The sequence below is a fragment of the Rattus norvegicus genome, chromosome 3, assembly GCF_036323735.1.
Source record: "Rattus norvegicus strain BN/NHsdMcwi chromosome 3, GRCr8, whole genome shotgun sequence".
NCBI classification, from domain to species: Eukaryota; Metazoa; Chordata; class Mammalia; order Rodentia; family Muridae; genus Rattus; species Rattus norvegicus.
Window position 1 is genome coordinate 163458848 of NC_086021.1, and position 23889 is coordinate 163482736.

Consider the following 23889-nt stretch of genomic DNA (forward strand, 5'->3'; position numbering starts at 1 on the left):
CCCTCACTTGTATAGTGTGAATATTGGGAATTGAACTCAGGCCCTCTGGAAGAGCAACAGGTGACAACAGCTAGGGTGTGGGTAAATAGAGACAGGAGGACCACCGTGGTTGCTGACCACAAGTCTGGCTCCAGATTCAGAGACACCTTGTTCCAAAGGAGTAAAATCAAGGATTTTGGATGCCTCCCTGGCTATCCCATATGAACATCCACAAAATAAATTTTAAGGTGTTGTTGTTGTTATCTTATTTTGGGGATATGACTTTATCAAGCTTATCCACCAGAGTGGAAATAATGTCTGTACAAAACCAAATGTTTGTTACTATGACTTCTGCATCAGAATATAAATTCAGGGTTTTTTTTTTTTTTTAAATAGTCAACTCAATCAAAACCCACTACTTCCGAATCAGTAGCTTCTTCTTCTTCTTCTTCTTCTTTTTTTTTTAAGATTTATTTTATGTATACTTACATTATAGCTGTCCTCAGACACACCAGAAGAGGGCACCAGATCCCATTGCAGATAGTTCTGAGCCACCATGTGGTTGCTGGGAATTGAACTCAGGACCTTTGGGAGAGCAGTCTCTTAACCTCTGAGCCATCTCTGCATCCCTGCAATAGTTTTTTTTTTTTTTTTTTAAAGCCACAGTAACATTTAAATATGGTTAAGACTCAATCACGCAAAGTTGGTTGGTTGGAAGGCTAATTAAGCCTCCAACTTGGTCAAATAGAATTAGAAAAAGGCAAAATTGTGGTTTTCATAGAGATACAGTCCACTGGAATCACCAGCACTGGGCAGCTGTTAAGAATATTTAGGCTTGAGCTGGGGAGATGGCTCAGTGGTTAAGAGCACTGTCTGCTCTTCCTAGAGGTCCTGAGTTCAATTCCCAGCAACCACATGGTGGCTCACAACCATCTCTAACAGATTCTGGTGTATCTGAAGACAGCTAGCTACAGTGTACTCATATACATTAAATAAATAAAACATTTTTTTAAAAAGTATTTAGGTGTGAAATAATTAAGGAATCCAGGCATCCTTAGACAGTCTTCTGTTATCCTTTCTTCTAAGAGATTTATGGATTTGTGGGCTGACACCTCCACCAGTAATGGTAGCCTTGATCAGAGAGTCCAGTTCTTCTCCACAAATAGCAAGTTGCAAGTGATGAGGGTTAATACATTTTACCTTAAAATCTTTTGATGCATTTCCTGCCAACTCAAGTGCCTTTGCAACCAGGTACTCCAGAGTGGCTGCACTGTTGGTGGCTGGTTGTCCTAAGTTTCAGGTGTTAATGAATATGGCCTACAGGGAATTGCTGGGGGCCAGGGGTTGGGGGAACCACCTTTGTAGAGTCATTTCCAACCTTATTGCCAGCCATTTGGAACTGTGCTAAAGCTCAGACAGTTGAGTCGGAGACAAGGATAGGCAGATGCTCAGCGAGATCCCACTCCTCCATCATACCACAATTCAAACGGAGTAAATAAAATTTAGAGCGTATTTTAGAGCTGTAAAGATTATTAAGCAGGTAAAAGCTACTGTATCTAGGCCTTGTAGCCTGAGTTCAATCCCTGGAACCCATCTGGTAGAAAGAGAAAATAGATTCTCCCAAGTTGTCCTCTGATCTCCACACTCACAAAATTAGAGGTGTTAGTGTGTTTTGAGACAGTGTCATTGTATATCCCTGGTACTCAATCTGTAGACCAGGGTGGAATGGACCTCAAAGATCTACCTGCCTCTGCCTCCCGAGTGCTGGGATTAAAGGGGAACTAAAGGTGTGCACCACCATTCCTCTGGCTTTTAGAGGTGGTGGAGGTTGTTGTTGTTGTTGTTGTTGTTGTTGTTGTTGTTTATGGATGTCTTAGGGTTTTACCTCTGTGAACAAATACCATGACCAAGGCAACTTATAAAAGGACATTTAATTGGGACTGGCTTTCAGCCATTATCATCAAGGCGGGAGTGTGACAGCATCCAGGCAGACATGGTGCAGACAGAGCTGAGAGTTCTGCATCTTTATCTGAAAGCAGCTAGCAGAAGACTGACTTCCATGCAGCTAGGGTAAGTGAGGGTCTTAAGCCCGTGCCCACAGTGACTCACCTACTCCAACAAGGCCATACCTCCTAATAGTACCACTCCCTTGGCCAAGCATATACAAACCATCACAATGGTTATGGGTGTTCTTATCTGTGTGTGTGTCTGCACAGAAGAGGGCATTGGATCTCATTATGAACAGTGTAAGCTATCATGTGAGTGCATGGAGTTGAACTCAGTAATTTTTTTTTTCTTTTGTTTTTTGGTTCTTTTTTTCGGAGCTGGGGACCGAACCCAGGACCTTGCGCTTCCTAGGTAAGCGCTCTACCACTGAGCTAAATCCCCAGCCCCTGAACTCAGTAATTTTGAAAGAACAACCAGTGCCCTTAATGGCTGAGCCATCTCTCCAGCCCCCTAAAATGAGAAAATGTAAGGTATTTTATTACTAATATATCTGTTTCTTATAATAATGTGAATAGGTAGTGTCAATTGTAGTGGTGTTTTCTGTATGTTATTTTACTTCACATTTGCAGTGCTGTAGGCCAGCACATGATAGTTTACTCGGTTCCATGTGTGTTCTTGCCACCCCCATTTCCCTGGCTGCTGTTTTTCATGCACTTCTTTTAGTTTCTTCGTTGTCTTAAATATATAAATCTGGGATGCATTTCTCAGAACTGTTCTTTATTAACTTCATTCAAGTTACATACATGCTCTCAGGCTTTAAAAAGTGTATGTACCATCAGTTGACATCCATTAATCTAAAGCCCACACTTCTATCCCAGGTCTGTCAGGCTACACTATAAGTGGAAATTCATATGTTCAGGTATATCAGAAAACCATGTAAGGGAGCAGAGAAACAGTGGCTATCTGTTTTCAGGGAGAAGGTCCTAGAAGACACCAATCCCTGCCTCCACCTGACCTCAAACTTCCAGCCTCCACAGAGTTTTGAGAAAAAGTTTGTGCTGTTTAAAGACATCAGGTTGTGAGCAAGCTAATCTAGCAGAGAAAGCAAACCCATAAAACTAGTTAATTTTTTTCCAGTCTAGTAAAGTGGCATCTTACCATATTCTTTTTTTTTTTTTTTTTTTTAAGTTTCTGTTCTATTTGAAAAAAGGTTTTTCAATTTAGCTCTCGCTGTCCTGCAACTTACTGCAGACCATGCTGACTTTGAACTCAGGCTATCTCTGCCTCTCAAATGCTGGGATTAAAGGCCTACACCACCACACCTGACCTTTTTCCGTCACTTTAAAGAAAACAAGATTTATCTTTGTTTTCTGTGTATGAGTGTTTTGCCAGCATGTCTTAAGTGTACACTTTGAATGTGCCTGGCATGTGAGGAAGATAAAAGAAGGTAAGGTATCAAATTCCCTGGAACTAGAGTCATACATGTGGGGCCCTAGGGATTAAATTTAGGACCTCTAAAAGAACAGCAAGCACTCTAAAACTGCTGAGCCATCTCCCCAGACCCCACATTTGTTTGTTTTTTTTTTTTTTTTTTTTTTTTTTTCTTCTTCTTTCCTTGTAAATTTCTTGTCTTAAGGAGCTTTGGTTTAGGTCAGTGTTTTTCAACCTTCCTAATGCTACGACTCTTCCAGTTCCTCAAGTTATGGTGACCTCCAACCAAACAATTTTTTTTTTCTTTTTTTTCGGAGTTGGGGACCGAACCCAGGGCCTTGCGTTTGCTAGGCAAGCGCTCTACCACTGAGCTAAATCCCCAACCCTCAAACAATTATTTTGTTGCTATTTTATGACTAATGTTGCTACTGTTATGAATCATAACATAAATATCTGATGTGCAAGATGTTTGCTAAGCAACCCTCAAAGTGTTGAGAATCTCTGGTTTAGATTGGAGACATGGCTGGGGGGCTTAAAAATAACTTTCCAGAAGTAGGTACTGGAAATGGCAGCAAAGAAATGTAAAGCCAGGTTTTTCATGGGACAGTTGTGGATGGATTATAGAAGGTACAGAATGATGTGATCTGGTGTTGGGTCCGGGAATGGCTGCATAAACCACTCAGACACGGATCTCAGTCAGACCGACAGTTTATTGAATGTACACCCCAAGACTGATCAATCAGGGAAAATAGTCCAGACTCAGGAACTGAACTGCCTGCCAGCTTGAGTCAAGATCCTGCAAGCTTTTTAAGGTAGAAACCCAGTTATTCCAGTCAGGATATAAGGATAGGGACTTCCTTAGGAACATGTCTTTGTTGTACATTTATCCTGTCTTCATTGTTTAGGGTATTCAACTGTGGCAGAGGACTTGTCTTACCCAACATTCATGCCTTGACTTGCCAACCAGAATGTCAGTTACTATGTGTATGTCTCTTTCTGCCAAGTAAGATGGTCAATTCCCAGGGAGGTCTTAGGAACTTAAAACTTTACTTGACCATTACTGTAAGTAGAAGTTTTAATCTAAATGGCTTCTTATATTGGTGCGGGACTCTCTCTTATGTTGGGTCCATCCCAGGGACAGCTTATAAGTGCAAAAACCATAAAAGCTCACACACGGCTGCAGGAAAGTGCTGCTGTGAGTGAGGTTGGTTAGGGTCATTATAGCTAACCATTCAAAGCAGTTTCAACTGACGTCTGTTGTGATTGGTTTCCAAGAAGTCCACGCACAGAACACAGCAGAATATGCAGTAATCATCTCGGGCATAAGAAAGTTGCCTAGTAATGTACCTGAGACAGTGTCCTTATAACATTGATAACAACACAAACTGACTGTCCAGACAGGCAACAGTTACCCAGGCCGTAACATCTAATGTTTGTGAGCATTTGGCTTTGTGATTTAACCAAAGGAGCAGGAGTAGCCTGGAGAAGATGATCTGAGAAAATAGTTAAGGCTTATTAAAGAGAAAGGGAACTTAACGTGCAATACCTGCTTTTTGTTTGCCTTTTAAGACTGAGTTTCTTAGTGTCCTGGAATTTGACTGTCCTGGAACTAGTTCAGTACACAGAGATCCACCTGCCTCTGCCTCCTGAGTGCTGTGATTAAAGGCATGTGCCACTGCCCAGCTGCCAGCCTTTTTTTTTTTTTTTCCTTAATACCAAAAAAGCAGGAAAAAACAAACAGAAGTTGGATAGAACAGTACACACTTTCCCATATCAACACTCAGCCTGGCTCATAAAAATATGACAATAAAACAAAACAGGAAGCAGTCAGACCTGAAGCTGCAACTCAGCAGGAAGATCAGAAGTTGAAGACTGTGTCTGTTAACAAAGTATGTATTCCAGTCCAGCCTGGGACTCAAAAAATAAAATAAAATTTAGTTGGGCCTGGAGGCATGCTCAGTGGTTAGATAGTGCAGACTACTCTTGGGAAGGATCACAATTCAGTTTCCTGCACCCACATCCAGCAGCTCACAACTGCCTGCAATTCCAGTTCTGGGGCCCCGATACTTATGATCTCCTCTATGGCACACATAAATGTAAAAATACAAAATAAAAATATTTTTAAATTTTAGTTATATTTTACATTCTTTTATAGTGCCAGCTTCTTCATTCTTATGTTCCAGTTTGAAGCTAAAGTTTTCTTTTATTTCCAGACTTATTTAACTACCTACTGGGAACATATATGTGGTTTAAGAGTCCGCATTAAAAACTTAATGTCCTGCCGAAGTGACAAATACCTTTAATCCAAGCATTCAAGAGGATCTCTGTGAGCTCAAGGACAAGTCAGGGCTACATGGTAAGACCCTGTCTGGAAAAAACAAACCAATAAACAAACAAAAAAAATCCCTTACTGTCCCGTACTAAGTACATCATTCCTTTCCCCAAATCTGCTCTCTCGTGTTTTTTCTCTTGGTCTGCACTTCCTCCTTGGTGTGCGTTTCCCATTCATCACCTTATGGTGACCAAGTCCATCTCCAGTGTTCAAATTTGAAATATCTTTTTACCCCCCCTCCCCATTTCACTCCTATTAATGCTTTTCCATGGGTTGCTGATCTCCTTTTTATATTTTTCTTGACTTTTTTTTTTTTTTTTGAGACAAGGTCTCCCTGTGTATTTTATTTTTTTAGAGTATTTTGTGTGTATGTATTTTGCCTGCATGTATGGATGTGCATCACATGCCTGGTGCCCCCAGTTCAGAAGATGGTTGTCAGGGCACCTGGAAGCGGAAGTGCAGTTCTGGATGGCCGTGAACCATTATGTGGTGCTGGAACCAAACACAGGTCCTCTGCAAAAGCAATATAGTGCTGAGCCAACTTTCTCATCCCTATTTGTTTTATTTATGTATGCATTTTAGCTGTATGTATGTTTATGTACCGTACCACATTTGTGCCTCCAGAAGCATTGCATTCCCTAGAAGTGGAGTTAGAGACAGTTAAAAGCCACCATGTGGGCGCTAAGAATTCAAACCCCTGTAGCTGTGGTTTTTTTTTTTTTTTTTTTTTTAAAGATTTATTCATTTATTAGATATAAGTACACTGTAGCTGTCTTCAGACACACCAGAAGAGGGCATCAGATCTTATTACAGATGGTTGTGAGCCACCATGTGGTTGCTGGGATTTGAACTCAGGACCTCTAGAAGAGTAGTCGGGTGCTCTTAACCACTGAGCCATCTCTCCAGCCCTGTAGCTGTGTTCTTAATCTCTGATCTAACTCTCCAGGTCTGTCTCTGACTTTCATAGCATCCCTTTCAAAAGGTTGTTTTTATGTCATTCATTGATTTGTGTTGAAAAACAAGATGTAGCCAAACTTGGTGTAGATCATGAGTGACAGGGGGAGGAGCCAAATCAGCCTTTTCACTCTGTATGTCATTACTGTTTGAAAGCTGGTTTATGAGTAGTGAAGTACACAGGAAGTAGTGTGGCCTGTGAACTGTGTTCTTTAAGCTGAATTTTACTCACCAGCTAAGTTTTCAGGAGATGAAGTATGCAGTTGGAGTTGGGCTGACCCATTGTCCTTATCCTGCCAAGTGCTGAATGTTAAAACACGTCTCTCTGACTGCTGGGCCTCCTCCAGCCTTTGGCTCCCTCGCTGTAAAGACAGGTGGTCTGAGAAAGATGCCCTCCAGGTTGACGCACACTGCACATAACATAACAGTGCGAGACAACTGTCGGTTCCTTCCTCCCAACCCTCCAGAAAGCTGGGCCAGATGGAAGGCCTGGAAACATGTCAACTGTTCTCTGAAGGGCATTGAGAAAACAGGAAGGGGCAGGAAGGGAAAGGCAGGGAATAGCACATTAGTCCACTAATCAGATAGGACGGCCATCAATTTCATGAAGAAAGCATCCAGACTAGGGACAGCAAGAGTGGGAAATTTTAGCCTCATAGTTTTCAGAATACTATAGGTTTTGTTATGGAGGTTGTAACATAGCGGCTAGGGCTTGGCTTCCTTGATACTTTCTGTTTATATATCCTTTCCCAAAACATAGTCACTGGAAACTGGAACATATAATAGTATTTGGGGACATCTTTCCCATCAGAAAATGTGGTAAATATGCTAAGACGTACCTTGTGGTTTATATGAACATGCTGGGACATACTATCTTAATAACTGATCCTACAAGAAAACTTCTCATTTAAACCTGTTCCGTGGTTTTTTGCACTTGAATTGAAGACAACTACTACTACAATACTTAAGTTTAACCAAACAGAACAAAACCCAGGAAACTAGTGAAAGGAATATAGTTAACTTTAAAGGTGAACCTGAATCAAGTAGCTTTCGCCTGATTCTCGGTGCCTTGTCGGTGCGGGCATCAACACCAATAGGTTCTCTTGGGTGAGAAATAATTTATTTAAAAAATTTTTTTTTTAGTCAGGGTTTTGCCTCATTTAATCCAAAATGTTTTATAGCTAGAGTCTGACTTTGAGTTCCTGATTCTTCTGTTTTTACCACCCCAGTGCTGGGATTGCAGGTAGTGTAACACCATTCAAGATTCTGTTTTATTTTTTGTTTTCATAATTTGGGGGATTTTTTTTTTCTTACCTGTATATGTATTTTTGCCTCCGAATATGAGAGTCCAGAAGAGGCTGTAAGATTGCCTGGAGCAGGAGTTAGAGATGGTTGTGAGGTAGGACTGCACTTCTGTCCTCTGGAAGAGCAGCCAGTGCTCTTAACCACTGAGCCACCTGTCTCTCCAGCTGCCATTTAACATCTTGTGTGTGTGCGTGTGTGCGTGAGTGTGTGTGTGTGTGCGCGTGCGCGCGCGCGCGCATTGGCATTTTGCTTGCATTTATGTCAGTGGGAGCATCAGATCCCCTGGAACTGGAATCATTATAGACAGTCATGAGGTGCCACGTGGGTGCTGGGCATTGAACCCAGGCCCTCTGGAAGAGCTGCCAGTGCTCTTAACTTCTGAGTCATCGTCCAGGTGTCGTCCCCACCCCCACCCCCTCATCTTTTTTTTTTTTTTAAGATTTATTTTTATTTATATGAGTACCCTGTAGCTGTCTTCAGACACATCAGAAGAGGACAGACATCAGATCTGATTACAGATGGTTGTGAGCCACCATGTGTTTGCTGGGATTTGAACTCAGAGCAGTCAGTGCTCTTGATCACTGGCCATCTCTCCAGCTCCATCCCCCTCATCTTAAAAGGTCCTTTCCCAGGTCTGCAATGTGGCTCAGCCAGTAAGATGTTTACTACCAAGGCTGATAGCCTGTCTTCCAACTTCCAAACACATATCATGGCAACCCCCCCCCCCCCCACACACACACACATACACAAAGTAAAAATGAAATTAGATTTTTAAAAAGAGGTCCTTGGGGTTGGGGATTTAGCTCAGTGGTAGAGCGCTTGCCTAGGAAGTGCAAGGCCCTGGGTTCGGTCCCCAGCTCCGAAAAAAAAAAAGGAAAAAAAAAAAAAAGTGGTCCTTCCCTATTCACCAAATAAGGTGGCATTCACAGGCTAGATGTTAGGACATGAACCCTTGGAAGCTTTGTCTTAACTTCTGAGTTCTCTGGGGAAGAGGTTCATTTTCAATTGTCATTGATATTTATTATTATTTTATAGAGAGCTTTGACCTCCCTTTCTTTTATTTGCAGTTGGTTGTGAGAAAAGGGTGCCAGCAATGCCTGGATCGCCTGTGGAAGTGAAGATACAGTCAAGAGCCTCACCTCCCATCATGCCACCCCTCCCACCAATAAATCCTGGAGGACCGAGGCCAGTGTCCTTTACTCCTACAGCATGTGAGACCTCTTTTTTTTTTTTTTAAGATTTTTTATTTTATTTTATTTATATATTTTTATATATGAGTACACTGTAGCTGTCTTCAGACACACCAGAAGAAGGCATCAGATCTCTTTACAGATGGTTGTGAGCCACCATGTGGTTGCTGGGAATGGAACTCAGGACCTCTGGAAGAGCAGTCAGTGTTCTTAACCGCTGAGCCATCTCTCCAGCCCATGAGACCTCTTAATTAAGTTGAATTTATACTTCAAGTCATAATTTAGGTCTGAGTGACGAGTGACAGGTTTACATTAAACCTTCAGTGTATATGTGTGTGCATGGGGGCGGGGTATAGCAATGCATTCCTATAATCTCAGCCTGTAATCAATTCACCTTTCAGAGGATCAAGAATCTAGGGCAGCCCCTTGGAGTGGCTCATGCCTTTATTCCTAGAGTGTGGGAGGCAGAAACAAGTGGCTCTCAGTGAGTTTAAGGCCAGGCTGTTCTATATTGTGAGTTCCTGGCCAGTTAAGCTACTTAGTAATACCCTATCCACAAAAAGGGGTGGGGAGGGAGATGTTTCTGTCTGACCTCCAGAAACATATAGATTGACATGACTTTTATTGAGACAGTGTCACTATATAGCTGGATATATTACAATTTGAAAACTATGAAAATGTAGCTGGGCAATAGTGGTACTCACCTTTAATACAAGGACTCCGGAGGCAAAGGTAGGTGGATGTTTGTGAGTTTGTGACCAGCCTGGTCTACAGAGCTAGTTCTAGGACAGCCAAGGCTACACAAAGAAACCCTGTCTCAGTAACAATCTACAACAAAAAAACCCATGAAAATGGGATGATGTAGTTTTATTTAAAAGGCTGTGAAAAGTTTATCTATAATGTCAGAGTGACTACAAGCCCAGTAATGTACTGTTCTTGTGGGGCACTTCAAAGAGGGAGGGCAGCTTTGATCAGGATGGATCTTCCAGTGCAAACGAAGAAATGAAAGATGATTGAAGCTAATTTTCTAGATTGTGAGGTTAAGTGTGGAGGTCTCCTTTCCAGTTTTTTTTTCGAATGGGAGAATTGTTCTCCCTTTTTCCCCTCAGCCCATTAGTTTTATACCAATTCAGCACTATTATTCCAAAAACCTACCCTTTGCTGGGGAATAACAAAGCAAAAGAATGAAAGAATGTGAGGCAGATGGCTCATAGGTAAAGATGCCTGCTGCCAAGACTGACAACCTGAGTTTGACCCCCAGGACCCACGTTGTAGAAGGAGAGAACCAACTCCTAGAGTTCAGAGGACTCCACACTCATGCATACACTTGGATGCACACATACAGTGAATACATGTAATGATAGTTTACAGAAACCTAGTAGTGTATATCCATATATACATGGTATATATATGGTAAGATAATATTTATCAGGCAGTCCTGCCTAATGTGTTGATATATGCTTGTAAATAAATGTTCAAGGAAGAAGGGAATTAGAAGGTGGAGGTGGATAGGACTCTAGTTCAAGGCTTGTCTCAGCAAAAACCAAGCAAAAGGAAGACCATTAATGAAGACCATTAAGGCTTTGCCAGTGTACAAATAGAAGTATATTTGGGGAGGTAAAATAGTAGCTTTGTACATGCAGATTTCTGAAATTTGTTCTGTAGACCAGGCTGTCCTTGAACTCATAAAGATCTACCTGCCTCTGTCTCTGGAGTACTGGGAATAAAAGTGTGCGCCACTAGCCTGGCTCCAGTTTATTCAATCTTTTAGGATGTACCTTAAAATCACCACAATTGAATGAATATCAAAGAAAAGGTCTTACTTCAAGAGATAACCAAGGTATATATAAGATAAAGAAGAGTTTGTTGGTTCAGATTTGAATCCTAGTTTGTCCAGACAGAAGGAACAGAGATAGAGAACTAAGTGTGACTATTTTAGGAGAAAGGAAGTGTGACTGCCATGCTGGTGTTCTCTGGTTTATTAGCTAAGTAAAGGTTAAAGGTTAGCTTTCTAAAACACAGCTGGTCTTAAATTATTTTCTGTGCTTTGTTGCTTGCACACTTGATTTTTGTTTGTTGATTTACAGTCTTATGTAGTTCACTAATCTTGAACTGTGTGAAGCAAGCCCAGCATAGCCTTGAACTGCCCAGCATGGCCATGGCTTTAACTTGTGCACACTTCACAGTCAAGGTGGATATTTTTGTCTCCACCTTCCAAGTACTGGTGGGATCACAGGAATGTGCCCCCAGTCCCCATTTTTGTTTTCTAAGATAGGTCTCACTCTGTAGCTCAGTTTGGCTTCCAAGTTGGAATCCTCATAACTCTGTCTCCTGAGTTTAAAAAAAAAAAATCCAGTACCACCTATGGTGTCTGTAGTTAAATATCCCTTCTGTGCCTATGCATTTTCTTTGTTGTTTGTTTCATTTTGGTTTTTCGTTTCGTTTTGTTTTGTTTTTGCAACAGGGATTTCCTATAGCCAGGTGTCCTTGAATGAACTCAATGTCCTCCTTCACCTAAGTGCCAGAATTACATTTGACATTATTATAGCTGGCTTTTTCCTATTCTTTGTAGTACCTTAAAATGATTGTGTGTGGATGTTGTGTCTGCTTGTTTGTTTTGTAAATATTGTTTTCATTTGTTGAGAATTTCTTACAATATATTTTGATCGTATTTAACCCCCTTCCCCCAACTCCTTCAGATCTTCCTCTAGCTATTCAGCTTTATCTTCTCTCTTGTTTGCTGTGTGTGTGTCTGCCTGCCTGCTGCCTTCCTGCCTGCCTGCCTGCCTGCCTGCCTGCCTGCCTGCCTGCCGTGTTTTCACCCTTTCCTCTTTTTTTCTTTCCCTCTAGTTTGTGTTACCTGACTACCTCTGGGTATAGGACCTGCCCCATAGTATGGTTGATATACCAGCCATAAACATTGAGCAAGAATCAAATGTCAGTAGCTACTCATGGAGGCGGGTAGGGCTTGGCATGGGATGGGACAGAACTGGATGGGATGAACAGACTTCATGCCCACCTCTCCAGTCCTCTTCTATGCTGAAGTTTGATCTGGCTTTAACTTATTCACATTTCACAATTAATCTCTGTTAGTCTGTGCATCTGCCTTATTATAAATGGAGAACACTGTTTCCTTGAAGATATCTGCCATCTCTGGACCTTACAGTCTCTCTCATAGATGGCTTAAGCCGTGCAGGGAAGAACGTAATACAGATATCCTCTTTAGGGCTGTGCATCCTGAAACCTCTCACTCTGCGTGCTGACCAGTTGTGGGTTTCTGTGTTAGTTGTTATCTACCGCAGGAAGCTTCTCTCGATGAGAGTTGAGTGATGCGTTTGTTTGTTTGTTTGTTTGTTTGTTTGTTTGTTTGTGCGTCCATGCGTGCATCACTTAGAGATGCAAGGTGTCAGCAGATAACAGTATGTTTTCCCTTAGGACTCATGACCTATCTAGCCAGAGGTGCTTAGCCTCATTGACACAGTATCAGATACAGGTTCTGTCTCGTGGAGTAAGGCCTTAAGTCTACAAAAAATGGTTGATTGCTCCTGTAACATTTATGCTAGTGAGGATGTCTTGTCAACCAGGTCTTTATTGAGTCTGTAGCTGGATTCGAGACTGATGACTTGGTGTCTTCTCTAGTAGTGTACGTAACATCCTTTTAGCATTTTGAACACTAGCCAGTAGAAACGAAGCTCTAGTTAAGTACAAACTAGATTTCTTCGTGTTTGATGTCTCCTGTGTTGGTATCTCCAGCTTTAGGGTCTTACAGAAAGTTCTGGAGAGTAACAAATAGCATTGGCAATAGCCTTTAAAGTATGGGGTTCAGACCCCATTGTCCAACAGCTTAAAACGAGTTTTCTTTGGTGGTGTCAGCTGCATAGTTGGGGTATTGTTTCCCCCATTATAGAGAGAGCATCACCACTTGTACAATAGTAATTTTTCTGTATGACCTTTTCAAAAGGCTTTAATGTTAGTTATCCTTCCCATGTTCCTTCCTCTCTCCAGCCTTCTCCACCTTATTTTTATCTGTTTGTTTACTTGCTTTAAGTCAGATAGATGTCCCTATCTTACTAAGTCTAACCTTGTTTTTTGGGGTCCCCCCCCCCGAGCTGGGGACCAAACCCAGGGCCTTTTGCTTGCTAGGCAAGCGCTCCACCACTGAGCTAAATCCCCAACCCCCAAGTCTAACCTTGTATTGCTGTATTATACATTTTTTTCCATTCTGGCCCTTTGAGTGGCCATGACTACAACAGAAGCACATATCACAACACTTATGTTTTAACATTTGTACAATATTCTGTCACCATTTACTTCTGACAGTTTGTCTTGGCACACAGCAAACTCATTGGGGACGGAAATAGGTTTTTTACACCGAAATGCTTTATAGAATACAAATGAGTAAATGAGAGAACATGAAGGTGAAGAGGTGAGCAAAGCCTTGTAAGTTCTGTACTTCACCTGACTCTTCTCATCCTGCCTTTCTTTTAGTAAGCAATGGCATCAGCCATTCCCCTCCTACCCTGAATGGTGCCCCATCGCCACCACAGAGATTCAGCAACGGGCCTGCCTCCTCCACGTCCTCAGCGCTAACAAATCAGCAGTTGCCAGCTACTTGTGGTGCTCGGCAACTCAGCAAGTTGAAACGCTTTCTCACTACTCTACAACAGTTTGGCAATGACATCTCACCTGAGATTGGCGAGAAGGTTCGGACGCTTGTTCTAGCCTTGGTGGTAAGTTCAGCTTCGCTCCCATCAGCTGCCTAAGCAGTCGTTATATTTCTGCTCATTCCCAAACCATGGAGATGGCCCCATAAGTGTGTAGTGCCCAGAGAGCCAGAAGAGCGCACTGTGGCCTTAGGCTCTCCTCTGTTCATGGTTAATGGTTTGTCTCAGCCCAGAGCTCTTCCAGTTCTCACTTGCTCTGGGCTGTGCCCGTGGTATGAGAACCCATTTCATCACTGTTTTTGTACTTTTAAGCGCCCCCCCCCCCCCCAGGCTGAGGACAGAACCCAGGGCCTTCCGCTTGCTAGGCAAGCGCTCTACCACTGAGCTAAATCCCCAACCCCTACTTTTAAGGTTTAATCATACACTTTATATACAGATTACAGTCATTTTAATAAATTGGAACAGTAAGTGAGAATTAGAAAACACAATTCCCCTTGGTACCATATAAAAGGATTACTCATTGCCCCAGTTAGTGACAAAGTGAACAGAGTCTGTAAGTAAGCTGAGGCATTGGAAACTGGCTATTGATGCTGGGCCAGTGCTAAACCAGGGGCCTGAGTGGTCACCACCTAATTTGTTTCTGAGGGAATAGAGCCAAAACTCTCTCATGAACCTGGGAATTTATTAAAAAACAGGTTTTATTAAACCTGGCTTAGCAGTGCCATAGTGCGGCTTCTCCCAACCCTACTGAAGTCGCAAGAGGGCGCTGCAACAGAAGCTCCTTAAAGCCTCAGCAGTGTACGCATTGCACTAGGTAAGTGAACATTCCACTTCCAGTCACTTGAATTACATTTTCAAGCACATAACAAGGCAGAACCCGGAGTGCACAGGCAGGGGCAAGCTCCTTGGCCTTTGTAACCACATGTGCTCAGAGCTCAGTTCCCTTGCAGTTACTGGTTTCATGATTTCATGGAGGAGCTTTATAGCCTAGTGTGTGGCTGCCAGCCATGCTCCTACCTGCCTCTTGCTGCCATTTGCATCCTCTCCAGCCATCATCTTCAGCTGTGCCGCAGCCTGTGCCCCTGGCAGTGTGCACTGCAGGATCACGTGCACTGCAGGATCACGCCTGTGGTGGGAGTGCTCGCCTGCTCCAGGAGGGAAGCCTTCTGTGAGAATCTGCATAGTATAGACATGATGGCTGTCTCCATCCAGAATCAAGCATCTCCAGTTGTGCAAAGACTACAAACCATGGACTCAGGCTCTCTGAGTACCAACAGTAACAAGGAAGCACCTTGAGTGGCTAGTTGTAAAACTCAGCCTTGCAGTGGGACACCAAGGCACACTCAGCACACTGGAGTACTAGGTCACATAGCACATGTGCGGAAGTGCCACCTTCTGGCTGCAGCGCCTGTCATCATAGCATTTTCTACAGTGGCTGCAGCGATGCTCTCTGGTAGTGAAGGCAAGTTGGCATCACACTGTACACACCTTAGACGCTCCTCCAAGCTGAGTGGGCTTTCCCAGGCACAGCACGCTGTACCATGTGCAGTCCACTGGGCGAGTGCACAAACTTCTTTGCATCCTTACTTGCTACAGCCACAGCTTGAACCCTTACAGTTCACATGCTGAGCCACACAGGGTAGCCCACTTTATCCCTTTGAAGTTTATAGTACACTACATTCCCATGTGTGCCCCCACTGTCACAACTGTCACCACTGCCATTTGTCTTCAGAACTACTTCCATCTACTTGGTTTGTCGAGATTATGTTTCACGTAGGCCAGGTTAAGTTCACTGTGTAGTTAAAGGTGGCTTTTGTCTGCTTACTCCTCAACTCTACCCCCCAGGGTTAGGGTTATAATCGTGTACCACCATGTAGAGCTCATATTGTACTGGGGTCCCATTTAGGCCTTCCCGTATGCCAGACAAGCACTGTACCAATACAGCTACCTCCTCAGCCCTCTCCTGGTTCCACAGCGCTGTGAAGAATGTGCAGCTGCTTTTTAAAGGACAGAGCATCTTGTGTCATCTGTATGCACAGATTCTGTTTATCCATGTGTCCTGTATGAAGAGTGCTAGATTGTTGCTTCTGCCTTGCCACTTAGGGAAAAGTTTTATATCATTGTAGATGTTTTCCAGTTCACAGTCTCAGATCAGCTGACAGTCTGCTTCTCAGGCAGGCCTGCATTTTCTTTTCCCTTTTCTTTCTATTTTTATTATAATTTAATCTTTACTTAGGATATGTGCAGGCATGGCTGTGTTAAAGGAGGTCTGATGTTGTCCTTTTCTGGCCTCCATAGGCGCCAAACACTCACATGTTACATGTACACATATGCAGGCAGAACATACACATTAAACAAAAATATAAATCTTTTAAAAAATAAAAATCAAGTTAAAATTTTAAAAATATTTGCAGAAGTATCACCTTAAGTTAATGTGCAGCTGGGTCCAGGGAAAATGCATGTCCTACAGATTGGCCGTAGTACTTTACTCGCTGAGCCAGTGGCTGGTAACACATGTCAGTGAGCTGCATAAAATGTTAACAGTAGAGGAGATTAGAGAAACAGCTCATCATATGTAACCTAATTTTAAATTTTCTAAATAAAATTATATAAATTGTAATAAAAATAGAAAAAGTGAAAGGAAGGCCTGTATGAATTGATTGTGTGAGTTCTTTGTTTTGTGGACATCTGTGTACCACACGCAACCTAGTACCCTTAGAGGCCCAAAGGAGAGGGTGTTAGTAGTTTATAATTTTTCTCAAAAAATTTAAAAGGTATACGTTAAATAATTGTAGCAGTGTGTAAGCTGTTCAGGCCACTCTGAGTTTCAGAGAGATCCTGTCTGCACCAAACAAGTATGGGGGTCTATCTATCCCTATACTTCAAGTCCACTGCAGGTGTTCCCTTAAGAATAAATCTGCTAATATTTTACCTTTCACATTTTCTCTCTCCCAAAATTTTCCGGGTCTTTTAAAAAACATCATTAAGCTGGGTTGGGTAGTGCACACCCTTAATCCAAAGGACAACCAAAACTACAAAGAAAATCCTTGTCTCAAAAACCATTGCACATAGGAACAGCTGCAGTAGGAGTGCGTGGCCTGAATTCCCTCTAGCAGTCATGAAGATCTCTACAAGGTCAAGCCAGCTAAAACTACACAGTGAGGTGCTGTATCAAAAATCAAAGCAATTTTTTTAAAAATGTGATTGATTGATTGATTGATTGATTGATTCTGAGTGTGTCTACACTTGTGCCATTATATGTGCTTGGAAGTCAGAGGTGGAGGGACTCAGGTTTGGCAGTAAGCACCTTTACCCACCGAATCATCCACTATTACAAGTACGAGAAAGTAGTCTGATTTCCTGTTGGACTGTGCAGTCTTTAGAGAGGGGAGGAAATAAAAAACAGCTAAGCAAAAACTAAAGCAGTTATGTTCTTAGTGATTTAACATTTGACTGAAGGCAGTTTGATACGGCAGCTCATTCCTCTCTGAGATGCAGTCTGCCCTATTTTGGCCACACAGGCAGCCTTGAGTCTCTTCCTCTGGCAGGACTCACTCAGTCTCCACTAGAAATTTGTATTACCACTTTGTCTATCCATGTGGAAAGTTCAGATCATTCCTTTGGCTTTTCTGTGCTTTTAATCTACTTAATTTTTTTGCTGTGTGTGCCCAGTTTTGGATATTGAATATTATTTATCTTTTCAGAACTCAACAGTGACAATTGAAGAATTCCATTGCAAGCTCCAGGAGGCTACAAACTTCCCACTTCGTCCATTTGTAATTCCGTTTCTCAAGGTAATTCTGAGGGGCATTCATTGTCATTTATCATCGGCATCTCCTCAAGGTCTACCGATCCTTGCTCTGTGACCTCAGCAAGGACAGCTTGTTGCATTTTCATCATTTTGTCTTATTTGGGGCTGATAGATAAACAGTATGTAAATTGACCTAATACCTGGTGAGAGTGATTGCTGTTTCTAGACACTGTAGTTAGCATCTAAGAGCAAGTACCAGAAGAAAGAGGATGGAAGTGTGCGAGTTTGTGGCAGTGGGGGGAATGCCACTGCATCCTGTAGGTGTGCTCTGAAGGTGGAGCGTGTGTTATCTGAGAGGAGACCCTTACCAAGAGAGCCCCACATACCAGTCTACTGACATCATCTTGAGTTACTGTTCCCTGGAGCGTCCCTTTGTGCACCTGGTTTAAACTATGCTCACTGTCTTAGTTGAGTTGTTATTGCTGTGGGGAGACACCATGACCATAGCAGCTGTCTTAAAGGAAAGTATTTAATTAGGGCTGGTTTACAGTTTCAAAGGTTTAGTCTATTAAATGTCATACCCTGCTATCAGACTGGGTGTTGGAGAAGGAGCTGAGAGTTCTACGTCTTGATCCCTAAGCAGATGACTGTGCCACTCTTCGTGACTTGAGCATATATGAGATCTCAAAGCCTTCCTCCATAATGGCACACTTCCTCCAGTAAGGGCACACCAACTGCAAGACCATACCTCCTAATAGTGCCACTCTGTGGGCCAACCATTCAAACACATGAGTCTATCTATGGGGGCCATTTCTATTCAAAGCACCGCACTTTTTAAGAAATTTCATGCTCACAGATAAGCTGTAAAATGGTACAGTAAGCTTCCTTTATGGCCTCAAAACCAATTTCCCAAAAAGAAGCATTTTACAATCATTTCCTATTTTCAGATATTTAAAAATAAAAAATTATAGATGTGACACATTTAAACTACCAAATGAAAATTTCATTCTTCATGATCGTAGGGATCCAGCCTTGGGCTTCAAGCATGCCAGGCACATGGTCTCCTGAGGGGCCGTGTCCACAGAGCCTTAAATCAAGATGTTAACATCCAGGCAACACTTGTTATCTGATGTTCAGACTTTATTTATCTCTACGAATGTCCCACTAATGCTCTTTACAACAAAATTAAGCCTTTATATGTGTGTGTTGTTCAATAAATTGATGGATTCCTCAGTCATACAAAACATGCTAAAGGGAATTAGGAATGAAGACCTTTCTTCCATAGTTGTTCAGAACCATAGAATGAGGAAAATCCCAAAATTTTCAACCTGTGGCTTTCTAGATAATAGGGCACAAATTCAGTTGGCTGATGGCTAAGAGGGATGGATTAGGGAGGAAGCAAATGGGTGCATAAAGGAACTAGCACCTGTGTCTTTCTCTGTCTGTCTGTCTGTCTTTTTTTTTTTTTTTTTTTTTTTTATCTCCTTATTGGCCAGGACTCTGCCACATAGTATCACCTAAATTTAGCAGAGGATAGAAAGTCTAGACAGAAAGCTTGGTAAAGGGGCTGGTTACTTAACTCATCAGGTTCCGCCACAGATGCTGTCTGAGGGACGATTCTTTTCTTCTCAGCTACTGGCCTCTTACACAACTGGAGTGTGGGGAAGCCCACTGTGGAATCATCTCCTGGTGCGGCCCAGGGTTTACCCTCCCTGCCTGTGCTTTTTCTCTTCTGCTGGTATTTATCTAGTATCTGGAAAGGGCCCGAGGGGCAATGATAAGGAGAAAAAAAGGGCATTCTTGTCTGCCCAGTACAACAGGAAGCAGTTCCTGTTCTCAATGGCCTTGAAACACTAGAGCTTTTGTATGAAGTACTTGCCACCATTAAAGCTTCTGCCATTTCAGAAATGGAAAGAGAGGTTAATTCTTAAAGATTCTTTTTACTGTTTAGTCCTGATTGGCCTAGAACTCTCTTCGTAGACCAGGCTGGTCTTGAGCTCAGAGATCCTCCAGCCTCTGCATCTCCAGTGCTGGGATTACAGATGTGTGTCACCACACCTCTGTCTTCCAAGTGAAAAAGCAAGTTTTTTTGTTGAATGTGGGGATCATGGTCTGGGTCTATATTTACATGACTCCACATTGCGTGTAGTATTAATCTGGAACAATTTCTACTTTTAATGAGTGTTTCAGCTTTGAATAATTTTATTTTTAATCTTGTATATGAGTGTTTGTGCTTGTAGAATCCAGAGAAGGATGTTGAATCCCCTGGAACTGGCTTTAATGCTGATTTTAAGCCATCTGATGTGAGTGCTGGGTTCTTTAAGTGTGAGCCAATTTTCTAGCACTAAGAGCCTAATAGTTTAGAAGGCACTGATTATTGTAAAGAAGCTTAGCTTGCTTTGTTCAGGAACTTCCTCCTCATGTAGCTTAAAGTCATTTGATACATTTTAGTGAAGAACTACAGGTAAGTTAGAACATGGTGTTGCATGCCTGCAACCCCAGCAGCTAAGGAGGGGCAGAGGCAGCAGAACTGCCCTGGTCTGTGTTGCAGATTTCTGGTGATGGCAGCATAGCAAGGTCAGCTAAGAAGTCAGAGACAATGTCTGGTTATAGGTCATTATCCTCTTCCCACCCCTAAAAAAGGAATGACAGCCAGTGGTATCACTACACATATGCTGCCATAGTACAGCGTCGTGACTGACGGCTCTATCATTTTTTTTTTTGGTGGGGCACAATTTAGTAAAACTGGCTATCTACCATATTTTTCTTTTCTATAAAGTTAATATTTTCTCTGATTAAATAATTACCCCCTCCCCACACACACACACACACACATGTTGGCACACAACTGCAGTTCCTTGTAGTAACTGGGATGCTGAGGCAAGAGGAGCAGCTTCCCAGGTGCTAGAACTCAAGGTGTAGGATGACTTGCAGGCCAGTCAAATCAAGAAGATATTCTGGTATGAGGTTTATAAGCCTGTACTCAGCTCTGGAGCACCTATGCCACTTGGAACCTGAATGTTTTTTCTTTATGTCTGAATCTGTATACAATTATTCACTGAGGATGCAGGAGACAAAGGCAGGTGGATCTCTGTGAGTTCTAGGCCAGCCTGGTCTAAAGAGTGAGTTCTAGGACAGCCAGGGCTACACAGAGAAACCCTGTCTCGAAAAGCCAAAATAGGAAAAAAAATTATGAGATTTGTGTTAACAGAAAATAATTAGCTATGCTTTTCCTGTACTCACCAGTACTCACCAAAGACCTAATGTCACAAGTGTAATGATCTGACATGTTTCTTTTTCAATTACACATTCCCAGTTTTAAGATTAAAATTCTAGATCAGACTTAAGAAGTGTTTGACATTGTCCATTCTCTATTCTTAACTCTGTTATTTGGGTGACAGCCCGAGGTAGGCTGTTACAGCAGTTTTTGGCTACCATTTCAGATTTTGTCAATTTATTTCTGCTTTAAAAAATCCACTAATTATGGTACCTGCTAAATTAACCGTCAGCGAGGGGGGGGGTGACTACTTGAATATATTAAAACCTTTTAATTATTTATTTACTCTTTGAGGTAAAGGTGTTCATTATAGGTTCTCCCTGAATTTTCCTTAAATTTAGGGGAAAATAAAATATTTTTGATGTATATAAAAAGAAATCTGGAAAAGAATTTGAATTCTGTAAAAGTATAGGGAGTGAGTGTGCATGTGCGTGCATGTGTGTCTGTGATTTAATCTACCAAATTTTTTCTTAATGTGAGAAGGAAAAGACAGCAGAATACAATTTTTCTTTTCCAAATTACATTATTCCCAGTACTCCTCTTCAAAACCCAATTTCTAAAATAATCCTGGTTTCTGAAATTCCAAGATTTCTCCAGAGAACCCTAAGAGAGAGTTGAATGTGCCACTATCAGAGAAGGGTTGTGATTAGAAGAGGGAAACTAGGACTTGTAATTCTCCTTTTTAGGCATTAGTAATTCTCTATCTGGCTAGTCTTCAGGAAAATGTGTATTTTGGATGCTGGAGATAGAATTTTGTAATAGAGCATTTGCGCCGTCTGTATTGGGCCCTCGTCCTATTTCCCAGATTGAACCATTCTTCCTGAAGATGTGTTTAGGGTTGGAGAGACAGCCTAGTGACTAAGAGTGTTTGCTGAGTTTACAGAGTACTTAAGTTTGACGCACAGCACCCATAGTGCTGGGGCTCACAACCCCTTGTACCGCCAGCTCCAGGGCATCTGCACTCATATCCCCAAACACAAACACAGTTAAAAATAAATAAAAGACATCTTTTAAAAAAAGAAAAATGTATGTTTTAAAATTATGTTCAATAAATCTTTGTGTTCTGTATCAAGCCACAAAAATAACTAAGGTACAGTCTCTTTAAGAAGATTGAAGTCAGCCAAGTGGTGGTGGCACATGCCTTTTAATTCCAGCATTTGGGAGGCAGAGGCACGCAGATCGCTGAGTTGGAAGGCAGCCTGATCTACAGAGCGGGTTCCAGGACAACCCAGTCTTGAAAAACGAAGAAGATTGGGTTGGGGGTTTAGCTCAGTGGTAGAGCACTTGCCTAGCAAGCACAAGGTCCTGGGTTCGGTCCCCAGCTCTGAAAAAAAAAAAGAAAAAAGAAAAGAAAAAAGAAGAAGAAATCGATATCTTCCTGGGGGGAAGAAACAGACCAATCAGCAACTCAAAAAAATCCCCCTTACTACTTCGATGTCACTTTGCTAGTGAGTGGTAGAGGGAGAAAGCAGAGGGCTTTGGTCTGTGAGAGCACATTGAGAAGTTAATCTCTGTAGGTAGGGCTCAGCAGAAAACTGCCTCTTTCTTTTCAAGGCCAACCTGCCCCTGCTGCAGCGAGAACTGCTGCACTGTGCCCGGGCTGCCAAGCAGACCCCATCCCAGTACCTGGCCCAGCATGAGCACCTTCTGCTCAACACCAGTATCGCATCTCCTGCTGACTCTTCTGAACTGCTTATGGAGGTTCATGGAAATGGAAAGAGGCCCAGTCCCGAAAGGTGAGCAGAGAAGAGGTCTGTTTTGTTTTTCTGGAACTACTCTGCTTTGAAAGAAAGAGGGTTTGGTTGTGGGTCTTAGGCTTTCCAAGGTTAGTTTCCCAACAACTCTTCAGGTGACTGCACATTCCTTTGGAGGACCTCTGCCTAGAGTTTAGATAGGTTCACTGCCCCAGAAGTGGAAGAACACCCAGTCCCTTGATCCTTTTTATTCTGCCACCTGCAAGACAGATGTATCAGATGCGTGGGACCTCACATGTGGTCAGCAGCCAGTGCTACAGCGGTCATCCGTCAGCTGTTCTTTACTGTTGCTGTTCTCTACCTTGAGACACAGCCAACGGACGCCACAGGTTGAAGACTCAGCTCCCAGGATTGTCATCCCCCTTATGACAAGTGTCAGGTTGTGGTTGTTTGTGAATACTATCCTGTCAAACAGCTGTGCCCCTTTGCTTTATTCTCATTGGCTGATTCTCAGTGATGGTCTCTAAATTGGGCTTCTTTTGGTGGAAGTGGGGTTCAAGCTCACAGAGATCTGCCTGCCTTTGTCTCCTGAGTGCTGGGATTAAAGATGTACAGCACCACTGCTGGGCCAAAATGAACTTCTCAGTATTGTTTAATTGTTTATTGCTTCAGTGAACTCAGGACCATTAACTGTCTTACAATTAAGGATGTGTTCCTAGGATACTGATAAACAGTAGGTAAAGGCAAGGCAGAGTGGCACTGGGTATGTGGAGTGGGTCTGCCCTCTCCTGGTAGTTGCACCACCGTCTCCAAGGAGATGCCACACGTACTCTTGTCTGTCTGGTCTGCTTCATTCCATAGGTGAGATTGATGACGACTAACTCATAACCTTCAATCACCTCCCCTCCCTATGGGTGGATAGCGTAATTCTGTTTTGGTCCTTTCCGTAACCAGCCCCAATCCTGAGGCTACCTAGTAGTTGCCAGCCTACAGTTGGCCTCTTAAGACTTTAAGACTTTAGCACTTGAGAGACTCTAAGTGTGTCTTTATGACTAGTACGTCAGAATGTAGGATAAAGTGGCTGTTAAATAGAGTATGAGTTGTTGAGGAAGCAGTACTGAACAACAATAGAAGGCTTATTACAGTTGAAGCTGAGTGACTAAAACCCATATTGAGTCATAGAGGCAGACATTTGACCTACAGCATTCCTAAAGTTTCTCAGTTCTTGTTCCATTCAGTTTACCCTTTCCTGTGTCACGGTTATATGGTTCTGCCTACTTATAGGTAAATTTGGCCTCTCTTCATGCTGGAATAAAAAAGCATTTATGAATTGTGTCTGGCCCGAAGACAGTTTTGTTCATGCCT

At 42.4% G+C, this 23889-nt stretch overlaps 1 protein-coding gene and 1 pseudogene across 5 annotated transcripts in view; one reads left to right on the forward strand and one right to left on the reverse strand.

The window, feature by feature from the left end:
* Cbfa2t2 (CBFA2/RUNX1 partner transcriptional co-repressor 2) overlaps positions 1 to 23889 on the forward strand; it is a 106250-nt gene that overhangs the window by 61688 nt on the left and 20673 nt on the right. For 3 of the 5 annotated variants that reach the window (XM_039104608.2, XM_006235311.5, NM_001168542.1), the window contains exons 2-5: positions 9016 to 9159; positions 13627 to 13868; positions 17507 to 17596; positions 22385 to 22566. In XM_039104608.2, the coding sequence (XP_038960536.1) occupies positions 9016 to 9159; positions 13627 to 13868; positions 17507 to 17596; positions 22385 to 22566 (658 nt within the window). The remainder of the gene's footprint in view (positions 1 to 9015; positions 9160 to 13626; positions 13869 to 17506; positions 17597 to 22384; positions 22567 to 23889) is intronic. The other 2 variants (XM_063283368.1, XM_063283367.1) reach the window with 1 other exon arrangement.
* Zfyve21-ps1 (zinc finger FYVE-type containing 21, pseudogene 1) lies at positions 14234 to 15819 on the reverse strand (annotated as a pseudogene).